At 36.6% G+C, this 15,916-nt stretch overlaps 1 protein-coding gene across 1 annotated transcript in view; it reads left to right on the top strand.

Annotated features, from left to right (window-relative positions):
- Positions 1–15,916, top strand: part of CACNA2D1 (calcium channel, voltage-dependent, alpha 2/delta subunit 1) — a 379,635-nt gene that overhangs the window by 242,719 nt on the left and 121,000 nt on the right. The window contains exon 6 of the mRNA XM_009328361.1: positions 4,108–4,239. Coding sequence (XP_009326636.1) covers positions 4,108–4,239 — 132 coding nt within the window. The remainder of the gene's footprint in view (positions 1–4,107; positions 4,240–15,916) is intronic.

The raw sequence follows: 15,916 nt of genomic DNA, 5'->3' as shown, positions 1-15,916 counted from the left end.
TCTCCAACTAGATTTTCTGCCAATTATCAGCCAAAAGCTCTTTCCTGTACAGAAGTTAACTCGAAAGGCAAGTGTTTCTAGGATATACAGCATCTCAGTAGGTGTGGCTATAACACCTCTAAACACTTTATTTTAGTAAAATGCATTTTTTTTTAATAACAGAAAAATAAATTAAATTCTCACTATATTAATGAAGTCAATATAAATCCATGTCTCTCAAATTAGGGTATTCTGACAGGTGCTATGGTCTGTACTATGAGCTAGTGAAAGTAGAACTGCATTGATTTTTATGTGCAAATTGAGAATCATGGTATTTTAGTAGGAACCATTTGAAGAATAGTTTTGTTGCTGTTTATGAGCCTTTTTGCTTGCTTTTCTGTGATTGGCAAGTTTCAAATCCGTTGCTGTAGGCTTTAAACCAGAATCTAGATGTATTTGTTTGAAATTGCCTATTATCAGAGGTATTGCATTAAAAACAAAGTAAAGGACTTGATTTACAGCTTGCTTTTTGAAGTCCAGGGTGTATTCTTAAGCAGAAATAGAAGAGTAATGTAAGTTGTAGAAAAACACTTAGAGAAAAAAATGATTAAAGCTAAAATTCCCAGCACCCTTTTCCTTATTTACTGATTACTGGATTGGTTAACACAAATGTGGGTGCATTCTATACAAGTATACTTGTATATAGAATCAAACCAACCAAACAAACAAAAAACCCTGAATGAAGGGAGGAAGTTTGAATTACAAATAGTAAACTGCTCCAGGAGTAATTGTTTTAATGATTGTACAATCGGCTATTTACGTATCAGTCCTACCAAATAAACTCTGTGTGTCTGTTCCAAGCACAAATTCTTGTCATCATCATGAGAAAGTGAATTAAGAAGAAAGTGATATATGTTGAAGTTACATGTGTGCTGTTAAAATTTATTTCTGAAATGAGACCTGGGTACTTAACTATGAATTACCTGGGTACTTAACTATGAATTTCTGTTGTGCAGGAAGATATGTTTTTCACTACCTGAGAACAGTTATGTTACGTGCCGTTAGTAGCCTTTTCCAAGATTTATTTCATTTTACTTCTGTTTGGATGCTCTGTTCTTGTTGCTTATCTTGAACACCACTTTTTTTTTTTTTTTTAATTCCAACTTCATATGTTGGTTTTCTTTTTCCCTGCTGCAAGTTCTTGGATTTTTTTCGGCTGTTGTGTTTGTCTCTGGGAGAAAGTTGTAGAGGAAGAGGAGGAAGGGGAAAGTGGGACGTAAATAAGATTGTAAAACTCTTGACACTGACTATAAAGCATCACTTCTCCACAAATATTACAAATAAGATCTAGTAAGGTATATTTCTTGCTTTATAGCCTAATCTCAACAAGTCTAATAAAATGTTGAAATTATTAGTTCCAATATATCCATTCAGTACTTCAGAACTTAGTTATTTTACTCTTTGTAGATTGTCTCCTTAGTTTCTCCTTTTTGTATGTGCATGTATTTTTAATAAATATATATATATATGAATGTGTATGTGCAGGTGTGTGTGTATAAACATATAGGTTCAAATACATATATATAACTCTTTGCAATACATTTTTTGATGATACAGACACTCTTTGCAACAGTATCTGTAAATGTAGTAATATGTTTAATGTGTCTTTACTGAATATAATTTGTTTGTTAGTAAGCTTACTGTCTGAAGGAAATTTTCTCTTTAGAAATAATGTACCACATTTCATATGTGAAGAGGTTTTTTTTTTTTCATGGGGTGCATAGCCACCAATTTAGAAAAGCAGTTATGAGCATGATTAACTGAAAAATATTTTTTTTCTGATAAATCGCTTTGCTGAATAGGGATGTCAGTGGTCTGACCAGGGTGGTAAAGTCACTGACAGCTTTGGGGGTAGAGGCTGCAGCAATTTTAAGTCAGGTCACAAGGCCAAAGAAATGCATGGTTATGGGTCTTGGGAATTCATAGAGAACCCTGAAAACTAAATGCTTTGTCAGCTGGCAAAGAGGTAAGAACTATGGTCCCCCATGTGCCTTAAGTAAGTGTCCTAAGCTCCAGTGCCCTAAATGCCACCAGAAACCATTGGCATAGGCTGCCACTGGGACAAGTACTCTGTACATCAGATGAGGAAATGGTAACATGAAAAAATAAAAATTCAGGCACGAAAGGAAATTCTTGTCTGAGTAAGTAAAGGACAGAGCTTCTAATGACTTCATGGAGCCACTTCTGGAAGTAAGATCTGAAACAAAGTCAAGTTTAGAAAGTCTGTACATAATGCTTAATTACACAGTAGATCAAACTGGATCTAAAGGAAATAATTGAACAGTAACCATTTTAAAATAATAATATAATTCTCATGGTGCCTCAGGGAAATATTTCTCTTTCTTAAGTAAACATATATATATTTATAACTATCTACTTGACAAAGAGACAGGTATATAGTACAAGCTTATTGCTTACAGGGAATGTCAAGAGTTGGGAATTTAATTTGGTATTTCTATAAAAAGCTATATCTTGAGAGAGTGATATTATCTTAAAACTACTTTGAAAAAAACAGATAAACCTTTCTGCAAAACACATGGTGTAACAATTTTCTCCTTAACCTTTAAAAACAAGCCTATAAAATTTAATGTTGTGATCTCATTTCTCTAGTACCTGTTAACAACCTCACTTTGGAAATGGGCTGTCAAATGTTAACTTTCAACCTGTCCTTATTTTTATTGTTTCTTTTTTTCACAGTAGCAGAGGGCTAGAATGTAGACCCACATACCAAATTTTGTGCTGTGATGCCACTCATGTGCCTTAAAGAACTGTTTTTATTTCAGCTTAACTTGCTCATTTGCAAGAGAAGTTGAATTTTCCTTCCTGTGTGCAATACCATAGTGTAAGCAGGATCTCTATTACAGTGTTGACTTTTGTAGGATTTATACCTACATCTTCAACTGTTTTCAAATGTTTTTTTTTTTTCCCTCTAGTTCCCTTTCCACTCTTGGCTTGCTAATCTAGGTGTTTCAGTTTTAGAAACATTACTTACAATGCCATTAGGCAACACAAAAGAAAGAATTCGTGACCAAACCAACAAAAAGCCCTTGCTCTTTCTAATTAACTGAATACCTGCTGTTGCCTAACACGATTAAGATTTTAGGGGGGAAATTAATGCGATATTTACAGCTGATTAAATGAGGTGAAAAGCATAATTTATCATAAGTTATATCATGAGGTATTCTGTATCACAATAAAATTTCATTGACTACTGACTATAGTCAATTGACTATTATTGTAACAGTGTTCATCAATTTTCAAGTGTCTCCCAACATATCTTTTTTTGAAAAAGGCACAGAATATGTTAATATATTATATATTTGATTGATTATATAATATATTTGATTGATTAAAACAAGCATTGGTACAGAACAACTTTGCAAATATAAGTTTCTGTATAACTGGCCACATAGTATTTAGCTGAAATGTGTATTTCCTTGTATTTTAAGTTCATTGTGCCACTGACTCCAACTCACAAATATTAACGTTCATACTGCTGATCTTTCTGTAAGTGATCACATCTACGAACATTAAGATCTTGTTAGCGTGCGATAATGAGTACTACTGTGCATGTGGTCCTACCTTAATGTTACAATTCAAATAACTCATTGTTGTCTTTTTCTCATATAATCTCCTTACAGCATCCATTTGGAAAGGGAAATTTTTGTTATCTTTCTAAGAGACTCACCTACTTGTGTTGATGTTATTCTAGTCTTTCTAGTGTGCTGTGGTTAGTAGAAACATCAACTTTATAGGCTTGCATTTACTTTTCTATAGCTGGGAAGTGCAACTAGAGTGACATCTCAGAAACAAAGTATTTGTAGGAGAAAATGACTATGCAAATAAGCTGGTAGTCATTGCATACAAATAATACAATGGGAAGAAGAAAGCATGAGGAACTTAAAGAAAATTCCCAAGGAAGAGGAGTGTGTTTCTTTAAATTTACTTTGTTGATTAGTTAAATGAAATGTTACTACTTTCTGCAATAGTTCAGTTTGCTTTTTGTAGTCATTGCTGCTGGTGTTAGGATGTAACTTTGTAATACCAAATATGTTTTGTCTTTGGCAGCAACGATAGTGTTAAATGAACTCAATTGGACTGCAGCGTTGGATGATGTATTCAAGCGGAACAGAGAAGAAGACCCCACTTTATTATGGCAGGTTTTTGGTAGTGCAACTGGCCTCGCTAGGTATTACCCAGGTAACTGCATTCTCCTAAAGAACTGTCCTGTGCCACATATTGCCTTAAAAATATTCTGAATTATTTACAAGCAATAAAAGATAACTAAAGATTACTTTCTTACATAGATGGGGTTTCTGTATATCAGAAGTAACTCAAAAGACTGTGAAATTATTCTGGCATAAAGCTAGTATAAGGGGGAAGAATCTGGGGGTGAAATATGTAACTATTATTTGTTACAGTCAGAGGAGCAGAAGATGATGTCCTTTGAAAAGCTGAACAGTTAAATTTTATTTTTGTATTGTTTTCTATGTGTTGTATAAAGAATCATTGAATATTTGCCAGTGAGATTTTTGTACCTGTCTAGTTTTAAAAATAGTTACTCGGTGACTAGACAGATAATCTTACGGTTAAAGTCAGTAAAAATATGATTGCACCATGCCATGTTTATGTCCTGCAGAATCCACGATCTGACAATTATGTCTTTGCTATTAGAGCTAAGGTCAATGAATACAACTTGATTACTTCAACCAGCATCTGTTCCACCTGTCGAAGAATCCCATTACTGGACCACAGTAATTAATTTAAATAGATATATATTTTAATGAATTTAGATCATCAGTAGCCTTAATTTGATTTTTGATGTATACTACCTAATGGAAAGGGTTGTTTTATGGCAAGGCATACTGCCTGCGCTGCTGCTGTTCTTGTTAAGTGATGCTGTTATCAATGACAGAACGATGTGTCCACTACACACAAGACAATGGCGTGCAGTGTCTTGTCTCTTGCCTACAGCTGGTTAAGGAAGAACTTTGAGATCCTTTCTCTTCTGTTTATACAAGATTGTTGGTGTTTCTGAGGGTGAAGGGGATTATTCTAAAGCAGTTACTGTATCATTAGCACAATTGCTAGCACAGGCAGAGAAAATGCCTTAGGCTAGTTTACAGGAAGAAATGATTCATAGTACTTGAATCCTGTTTGTTTTGTCATGCTAGGTGCTGATGAAATAAATACAGTGAGATGTTGCAGAAAAAATAATATTGAAAATGCTAATTTCATATTTCTTTTCTTTCAAAGTGTTCTGTTTCAAGGCTTTTGGGATCTATTAGTACTGTGTTTGGGGTCACCATTTGTCACCACTTACTATATAGTGATGTTTTCCAAGTGCTGAAAAAGAAGTGTTTATTAAACATATCTCTGTGGCAATCTCTAAGGAATTCATTTTCAAGTGTAAGATTATCTTATATATTGAAAAATATATTCTTATGTCTAGCTAACCTGTCTACTCCAGTTGTTTACCAGGACAACATAGGTGCCTCAGAATCTCTATGTATTCTTCCTTAGAACACTTCTATGAAATGGGAGAAGCTTGTTTTCCCTATTTTTCAGGTGGATATATTGCTTGTATATACTCCATCTCAACAGAAATTTATATTTATATATATTTTATACATATTTTTGGGACCCCACCTGGAGTACTATGTCCAGCTCTGGAGCCCTCAGCACAGGAAAGACATGGACCTGTTGGAGCGGGTCCAGAAGAGGATCACGAAAATGATCAGGGGGCTGGAACACCTCTCTTATGAAGAAAGGCTGAGAGAGTTGGGGTTGTTCAGCCTGGAGAAGAGAAGGCTCTGGGGAGACCTTATTGTAGCCTTTCAGTACTTAAAGGGGACTTAAAAAGATGGCGGCAAACTTTTTAGCAGGGCCTGTTGTGACAGGACAAGGGTTTTAGACTAAAAGAGGGTAGATTTAGACTAGATCTAAGGAAGAAATTTTCTACAATGAGAGTGGTGAAGCACTGGCACAGGTTGCCCAGAGAGGTGGTGGCTGCCCCATCCCTGGAAACATTCCAGGTCAGGTTGGAGGGGGCTCTGAGCAACCTGATCTAGTTGAAGATGTCCCTGCTCATTGCATCAGACTAGATGACCTTTAGAGGTCCATTCCAACCCACACTATTCTATGATTCTGTGATTTAGTATAAAACTCAGATCCTCACACTTCCCATTTATTCCATAGCTAAGTGCTTAAGTCCTTATTAACTGTCTAGTGCTGTCAGAACTTGACTTCAAAAATTCCTGGGTAATTCCCCCATTCTTAGATTTTACATACACGCAGAGTAACCTGGAGCAGTCTGACAGTCCTTAAGTTGTATATGCATTGTTCTGAGCATCTTCTCCTTCCCACTTCCTTCCATTTATAGCTTAAATCAGTATAGTCCTTTGGTTTTAGATTTTTGGAATAGGTCTTTCTGCAAGTTTGTCCATCTTTTCTCTTTTTGTAAACTCTTTGTCTCAGTTTGCAGAGACCTATCTGACACACACAAGTGTTCTGAAAATGAAATCAAGTTTCATATACCATAATGGATGCTTTCCACATTTGCTTTTTGAAAATGATATTATAAATTGTAAAATGTTCGTTCATTATATTGGCCTATATTACTTCAAAGTGATTGATTTCCCCATAGTGACAACATTTGTGAAAGAATTTGGAAATATCAAAAACTGAAATTAAAATGCATAGATAAGTCTGCTCGTTATTAGCTGAAATACATCCACTCAGTCTTTCCTCCCTTAAAAAGAATCGATCTTTGGTACCTCTAAGCTATAGAGGGTGTCTTCAGTCATAGGTTTCTTGAACCAATGTTTTTATCTGACAGTATCCCACTGCCTCGAGTAATGGGCTAGACAGTACATCACTTCTATCCTAAGTAGGCTCTTAGGTGGTCCTTGTCACCATAGTAACCAGCAGCATGAAGGGATCTTTCTATGAGCAACCCCATGGGTGGAAAGTAAGTCTGAAATATAAGATTATTTTTCTATTACATATATCCCCTTGTTTCCTACATATATTCTATTTTTGGTACTGTTGTACACTCCTCTAGCATCACATATATGATTTCATATAATTTTCAGCTGTGCTTTGTCTGTCTCTTTGGTACATCTGTGTTCCCTTGTCTCTATCAAGAGGACAAGGCAGCTTCCTTCTGACTATGACCTAGGTTGAGACACATGGCATTTAGACCATTTCCTTTCCTCAGACCTTCTTTATACACTATAATGAACGGTATTAGGCTTAGATACAGTAGTAATTAGATGCAGTAGAATAAGAATAAGAAACTGTATTTTATGAAAATAGCTAACAGCATCAGGTAGAAGAAGTAATGGTACCAAAGTATTCGCTTCCTTTAATGTTATGATGTAATTAGTCCATCAAAAGTTCCTTATGCAAAAAGTCATTTTTACTGAGGAGAAAACCACATTCTATGTGGTGTTACCTTTGGTTTTGTTTTAAAGAAGAAAACATGTAATCCAGGCAAGCCAGATTTAGGAAGATAGTTGTGTATATGGATAGATACAGATGTGCAAGAAAGCTAAGTATTAGAAATATATACATAAACACATATATGTTTATATTTGCAGTGATAGGAGAACTAGTGCCAGACATAAAAGGGAACTGTAGAGCCACTTCCTATGTTTACCTTAAAAGATGCCCCAATAGAAATGTTAGAGACTGCATTGAGGTAAATTTCTCTCTTTATAGATTAGTACATTGCTTGCTTCATTTTGTTTATGAACTATTTTTCCCTAGAAAATACTCAGTTCAGCTCTCATTCTCAAACATCAAGACAGAAATGGCAGAGAAGAGCCAAAGATGAAGGATACCTCCATAGGTCTCAAACCTATTTTTTCACTTCTTTCAGTTAAGGTTTTTAATCAGCTTGATTTAAAGAGTCAGTATGAGTCTCCTCATACTGAACTTTTTCTTCTTTAAATTATTTAAGAAAGTGTGTCTTGCCTAAAATAATTTTAAAGATCAGTGAGGATACTTAGTATCAACATTTTCATTAGTTTCAATGGCAGCATAATTGTGAAGAGAAATGCTATGCTCTATTACTGTGCTGGCAACCATCCATTTCGATATGAAGATGCCAGGACCAATTTTGAGATTTCTATTAGCTATTCTATGAGCTCTGAACAACACAAGAGTAACTAAACAGTAGTTTAATAAAAGAACTCAGAAGAACAAACAAATAAAGTGAATGGAACTTTTAGGAAGGATGTAGTATATACTCATTCTTACATTTAAAGTTACATATCACAAATTAGTCTTTCTTTCAAGAGATGGTTTCAGCATTGTAAAAATGCATTGTCCTTTTTACATACATTTATGGAGTTGTATCAGAATCTAGACGGGAATCTCTGTCTTCAGGTGATGAAGATACCTGATAAAATTCTTAATTTAATAGGGAAGTGTACAAGAGGTGGAAGCAAGGACAGGTGAACTGGGAGGAATATAGAGACACTGTCCAAGCCTGTAGAAACACAGTTAGAAAAGCAAAAACCCACTTGGAGTTGAATCTGGTGAGGAATATGAAGGACAACAAGAAGACCTTCTTACAGGAACACCAGCAGCAAAAGAAAGACTAAGGAAAATATGGACGTGCTGCAGAATCTGGGCCTGCTGCTTCCTGCTGGGACAGAGGGCTTGTTGACAAAAGGCATGGAAAAGGCCAAGGTACTCATTACCTTCTTTACCTCAGTGCTTACTCATAAGACCAGCCCTCAGTAATGGCAGGCCTCTGCAATCAGAGGGAAATTCTGGAGCAAGGATGATTTGCCCTCAGTGGAGGAGGATCAGGTTAAGGAACATTTAAACAAACTGGACATGCACAAGTCCTTGTGACCTGATGGGGTGCCCCCATGAGTATTGAGGAGATTGGTGGATGTCATTGCAAGGCCATCCTTGATTACCATTGAAAGGTCATGGAAACCAGGAAAGGTTCCTGAGGTTCCTTCTTTCCTGAGGAAACAAGTGTCACTTCTATCTTCAAGAATGGCCAGAAGGAGGATCTGGGGAACTACAAGGTGTCAGACTCACCTTAGTCCCTGGAAAAGTGATGGAGGAAGTCCTCCTGGAAACTATTTTGAAGCATAGTAAGGACAAGAAGGTGATTGGGAGTGGTCAGCATGGGTGAAAGGAGAAATCATGCCTGATCAACCTGATAACTGTCTATGATGAGATGGCAGACTTTGTGGATGAGGGAAAAGCAGTGATGTTATTTGTCTTGACTTCAAGAGGAAGTCTTTTGACACTGTTTCCCTTAACATCCTCATAGACAAACAGCTTAGATAAATGGACAGTGAGGTGGACTGAAAACTGTCTGAACTGCTGGGCTCAAAGGGTTATGAGAAGTGGCATGAAGTCTGGCCAGAGGCCAGTCAAAAGTGGTGTACCCCAGGGTTCAATACTGGATCCAATGCTATTCAACTCTTCATTAGTGACTTGGATGATGGGACAGGGTTCACCCTCAGCAAGTCTGTAGATGGCACAAAACTGGGAGTGGCTGATACACAAGATGGTTGTGCTGCCATTCAGAGGGACTTCAACAGACTGGAGAACTGAGCTGGCAGGAATCCCATGAAGTTCAACAAAGGCAAATGCAAAGTTCTGCATCCGGTAGAGGGATAACTGCAGGCACCAGTACCTGCAGGTGGCTGACTAGCTGGAAAGCAGCTTTACAGAAAAAAAACGGGGGGTCCTGATTGACAAGTTGGACATGGACAATGAGAGCCTGGGCTGCATTAGGCAGAGCATTTCTAGCAGGAGGAGGGGGGTGATCATTCCCCTTGACTCAGCACTGGTGAGACACATCTGGAGTGAAAGATCCAGTTCTAGATTCCTCAGTACAAGACAGACAGGGACTTACTGAAAGGTCACAAGGATTATTAAGGACTTGGAGCATCTGTCATGAGGAGAGGCTGAAAGAGTTCGCTTTCAGCCTGGAGGAGACAGGCTCAGAGGGAACTTAAGAGTGTGTATAAATAGCTGATGGGGAGGGTGAGCAGTCTCCATCATAGAAGAGTTTTCTTTTTCAGCCTGTGTTTTCCCCCACTTCCAAAAGAAAACTTGGAAAAACTCGCTTAGAAAACTTAATGTCGTCATTCAGAACAACAGAAACAACAACATCCTCTGTAATTGTATTAATAAATTGTCTAGTTGTGTTTGCAGTATCTGTCCATGTATAGAGTTTCCAAGAGTACCAGCACTGCTGGACCAGTATGGAGGGCACAACTAATAGATTAGCCAGGGGAAAGGTACTCATCCACATGGAGAAAGCTTTTCAAGTTACTTCCAATCTTACTCTATTTTGTAGAATTACTGTCAGTTCAGAAGTAACAGTGTACTCAGCGCTTGTTTTAGGAAGTAGGGTGTTGTTTATTTATTATTTAGTTAGTCAGTTAGTTTTCTTCAATACAAATACTAATGTGTGGAAAAGACAAGGTTAAAAAAGTTGGATATATTGAGACCTCCTGGTGCACACAGTGCTTGTGCTGGGGTCAGCTTCACATGTCAGCCTGACAAGTCCATATTGACAAGGCAGCTCTGAGGTCAGGCCAGGAAATCCCTGAGTCAGAGTCAGGATCAGCAAAGCACAACATGGTGCACAGACGTCCACACAATGTAGCTCAGGCAAGGAGCAAGTGCTTGTGCTTAAATGAAGCTCCCAAGCCAAGAAGCAGAGGCTCCCGGGAGATTTCTTGCAGCTTTTTGTCCCTCCCCTCTTCCCACATCAGTAATCCCAGGTTACACATCTGCACCATGTAAACGTGGGCTTGAACATAGGCAACAATCACCTAGGAGGCTGCAGAGCCTGCTTGTGCATGTACAGCCCTTCATTTTTAAGGAACAGACTGATTTTATCTGAAGAAATAAGCATATTTGCATGAGACTACAATTTATTCCATAATCTCTTCTTCTTTCCCTTAAGAATTTCCCTTTTGCTCAAAGGGGAAATAATGCTTGCTGAAACAAAGTAGCACCAAACCACTTCCTTCTGCTCAGAAACTAAATAGCATTTGTTGGTTTATTGATTAAGGATGAAAAGAAGACTCCCTATGTTTTCTGTCCATGTTCATCCATCAGTGCAAAAACTAGGTACAGGCCATGCAGTGGTTGTTTGCAAACAATCTGAAAATTATTACACTGGATGTAATGAAGTTAGCTTGCAAGTGCTTTGGATTCTGCATGATGAAAATCTTCTATTCAAGTTACAATTGGCCGTTTCACCTGTCATTAACACAGAGCTGCTACTAACACATCAAAAATGTGAAATGTTACAGGTTTAATATACAATATACGCTTGCCCAAAATTTGGATATTTTCTAAGCATTTAATTTACATTTTTTGATATTTAATAATTCTTAACAGTAGTTAAAATACATTAAAACTGTTAAAACATGTTAGCAGACTGACTGGTGAAATTGTCAAGTCATTGAAATCAAATGGCTCAGACATTTTAAGTGAGTTTTTTCACAGCCAACTGTAATGCCTCAGTTTTCATGTTACAGCATATTATTACCAGAGGCATTTTTGCTCATAGACGTAGCCTTGTAAGCAGTACGTACAGAATCCTTTGTGACCGATATGCAGGTAAATAAAACATTCTCATGACGCTATAGGGGAGGGATTTCTGTTGTTAAATTTCAGTCAGTTTGTTTGCATTGACAAGCCTGACCAGAAAAGGCAGACCCAGACATAAAGGCACGTAGTGAATATGTATTGTGTTCTATTAGACATGGTACTGTTTTGTATATGATCTTGTCTGATTTGCAACCACAGGAACCTTGAGGTCATTATCCTGCACTACTGTCCAGTGCATGCTCAGAGGCTATCTTGAGTCATCTCAGAAAACAAGGAATCTCCATTTACATGGTGACATTTTGGGGAATTACTTACAGCGTCTTTTCTTCTTTTCAACGGGAAATCACAGTCAGCTTTTCCGAACATCTCCCACATATAACTTGTATGAGAAAACCCTTCCTGTTTCTTAATGTTCAGTTTGCAAACAGGATTTTATCTGAGTTGTCTGCAGAAGGCAAGACAGGACTGGGCATATAAATAACTTCTTTTCTTTCCTTTTTGTCTGAGGGCTCAGTTGTCTTGAATGAATGTTTTCAATTCTAGTTTCTTTACAAAATCCACCAGGTTTAAAAATATTTGTAGAAGTTTCCAGCCTTTGTCCTGCAAGGGAACAGTTTTCCATTATTTATGTATAACTCAAGAGCAAGACTCAGTTTTCACCACTACCATGAAAGAAAGCTGAAATGTATTTTGTGGGGTTTTTTAAGCAAACCCTCCTGAAATTTGATATTATGAAATTCTGAAAGGCAAATTTTTGGAAACAGTAAACAAATCAGAAGAGTTTCATTGGGAAAACTGTGAGCCACCAAGTTTAAAATTTGGATTCTCTGTGAGATGGCAAAAGAGCACAAATTATTATAAATGTTGAAGCACCTTCTCAGTAATACTAGTAGATATACATTTCCCTGCCTAATTTTTGAGTTTATACTTCTAATTCTAGAAACTGGTATTAGCTTTTAAGATGTCATTTTAAGATGACATTTGCCTAATTCTAGTGCAGATACAGGGTTTCAGTAGTTTTTGATTCAAATGAAAGGCAGTAGTCTGACAGCATTTTAGCAAAATCATTGAATTACCAGTTCATTCTAATCCAACTGAAACTTGCAAAGACATAAAATTACAAATGTCACAACATAGTATTTTAATATTCAAAACTTTCATTTCTGGAATGCTTTAAAAGAAAAGGGGAAATGTGGTCATCCTCAGAGGATAAGATACTCCACATAGACACCTGAAATGGTTGAATATTCTGGAAGGATGTATCTCATTCACCGGGTATGGACTATCTGATATAGAATATCTGATACTTTTCAAAAGGTAAGAATAAGTTACAATAACCACAGAACCACAGAATGATTGAGGTTGGGAGGTTGGAAGGAACCTCTGGAAATTGCCTGGACCAACCCTCCTGCTCAAGCAGGGCCACTTAGAATCTGTAATGTAGGTCAGGTTTTGTTTTTCTTTTATAATATTGTTTCCAAAGAGATTTTTCTTTGGTGGCTGGAATTTGAAAAGTTAAACTTTTTTTTTTTTTTTTTTTTAAATCTTGAATCCATTCCCTGTGGGCTTGCACGTGTAGAGCTTCGTTGACTCCACGTAGACAGAAAGGTACTTTAATATAGATCAGACTGCAGATTTAATTTATAATTAACCACAGAGCAGTGGACAAATCTGTTACACAAAAATAAATTAATTTAATTAAAGTAGTTTAATATGGTTTGACAGATATTAAGTCATTTACATTTTGTGAGGCATCTACCTAGCTAATTTTACTGCTAGGTTTTAGAAAGCAACTCTCTGAAAGAACAATTTAATATCAAATTTTTGGTAGGTTACTTGGAAGTGTAGGTACAAACCAACCAGTTCCTCTTTTAATCTTGAAATCCTTCTTAATTATACAGGTAATGAGGATTATAATTGTTAATCAATGTTTCATTAAAATACTTCAGTGGGAAGCATATTATTTTCACTGTAGCAATCACTAATTAAACAAATTTAAAAAACACTTGTATTTATGTGCCTTTTGCCAGATACCACCTCTCTGTTTGTTGTTGTTGTTTTTTTTTTGTTTGTTTTTTTGTTTTTTTTTGTTTTTTTTTAAGGCTAAGATCCTTAGTAAGGATGCATTTTGTTTTGGACTGCAGACAGCAGATATTTATTTGCAGTTAAATGTAATATAGGAGACTTTCTACGTATGTTAATAAATACACTTAAGAAAGTTTGGCTGCAAAGGATTACTCAAATGAAAACACACCCTTGATTTAGATGAATGATTAGTAATGAAAAACTGTTTGGTTGGCAACACTGACTGAGCTCTCTCAGGGAAGAATACTAAATAACATTTGCCACAGTGTAATATTAGAAAGGGTAATACTGATATGGATAGTCTCAGATTCCAGTTAGTGGGTTTTATGATCATGATGATGCATGAATAGATTCAGTATCTTTTATGAAGAATTGTTGAACCTAGACTCGGTGTGAAAGTATTTGGTCTGCAGTGTGCTGAAGGTGGCAATGTGCCACACCTGGTCAAGATCAGAAAAGCTAAGGCAATTGATAACAAAAATAAAACTGAAAAAGAAATACTGTACCGTTCCCAAATGTTCCAAATTTTCCCGTTTCCATCTGGAGATTTAACAAGGGGCTTTGGGAACTTAAAACCTGCTTTCACAAAATGGTATGTCTGGCAACTTCCACTCTCCCAAAGTGCTGCGTAACTCTGTGACTTCTCTCTGGTTTTCTCAAAGAGGAAAAAACAGCTTCCAGCCTGTGGCTCTGTGGTCTTTTTCTTATCACGTAACCTAGACATACATATTTGTCATCTTCATCTGACCTTACCTATGTTAGAGAAGAAAGGAGGGAGAAGGAAGGAAACGGGTAGAGGAGGGCTTTGTTTTGGCTCTGCCCAGACTCATAGAACTATGGGCAAGCCAGTAAAAAATGCTAAAATAATCAGCTTCTTAGGTGAACATTAGGAACTGCATACTCATGAAGAAAAATAGTATTTCCTAATGAGACCGACTCTTTACCAGACTTCCAGGTGAACTAGACATGAAGTAGCATTTTGAGATGTTGGCAGTCCTGTTATTTATGGAGACATGACTCTGTTTACTTGAGAAATATTGAATTCAAGTTGCAAAGTGTCTGTGAAGTTCAAGTCCTTAGCTAAATTCGTAGATATTGAACAAGACTCTAATTTTGGAACTGAATGTCTGCATAATCGTAATTTCTTACTTTAAGCACATTTGAGCATGTCTTAATCATGCATACATGTGTTTCTTAAGCTCATCTGCTCCCTCAGCTTTAAAGGTATGTCTGTACTAGTAAATGGAACAAGTCAGAGTTTTATTAGCATCCTTTAGACAGCCCCATGTTGTGACCGAAGGGACAGCATGTGCTGGCAGCCTTTCCCAATGGACAGCACTGGACCCTGTTTTGTTTCTTCTATACTACAAGGTTCTCCAGTTCTGTTCTAGGAGTCTTCGTGTTCTCAAACACCCCTAGATTACCTTATGCTATCCTGCAGGGCATATATATACTGCATGGCATATAACACACAGCTTAATTTCCATCCCCAAAACACATTCTGGTTTAAAGTAATAAAAATATCAGTCCTCATTTTGCAGATAAAAGAAACAGGAATAAAGAGATAAAATTACTTCTTCAGTGATCCTCTGAAGGTTAAGGATTCAAGCCAGGAGTATGTGTAACAGCCAAGTTTCTTAAGATTCATCATGCTATTATATTCTTTAACTCATATTTAAATTTATAGCATTGTTTAAACATCAGCAGGTGTGTTAATCTTCTCAGGACCTTTGTAATATCAGTGCTGAAGAGCACAGCGATAAGAAGGGTTGTATTCTTTACCTTTTTTACTGTAGATTAGCCTTGTATTTAGCTTTACTTTGTTTATCTATATAATAAATAAGTATAATATGATGGGAACTTTAATTGATTAGAGAAAAGTCTCTTTGCATTGCTCATGCCAGTATTTTACTAGGATATTCCTATATAATTAGGGTTTACAAGGTGTTAAATGGAGAAATTCACAGATAAAGAAAAGATAATGCTGCAGCGCTGATTATCCAGAAAAAATAATTTTGTCCCTAAAGTCTTAAAATTCTTGAATTACAAATATGGATAGAGAAGAGCTAGTATTATCTCTTCCCCTTCATAAAAAAAAAATTAAAAAATCTTGAACCTATTTCCAGATGTCAGTGAAACAGGTCTTGCTCAGGTTCGGGAGCATTCCCTGCTTAGACAAATTAATAAT

Source organism: Pygoscelis adeliae, unplaced genomic scaffold (assembly GCF_000699105.1).
Source record: "Pygoscelis adeliae isolate BGI_AS28 unplaced genomic scaffold, ASM69910v1 Scaffold267, whole genome shotgun sequence".
In the NCBI taxonomy this organism is placed as follows: Eukaryota; Metazoa; Chordata; class Aves; order Sphenisciformes; family Spheniscidae; genus Pygoscelis; species Pygoscelis adeliae.
The sequence above is the reverse complement of the archived record's forward strand: the minus strand, read 5'-3'. Positions and strand labels throughout refer to the sequence as shown.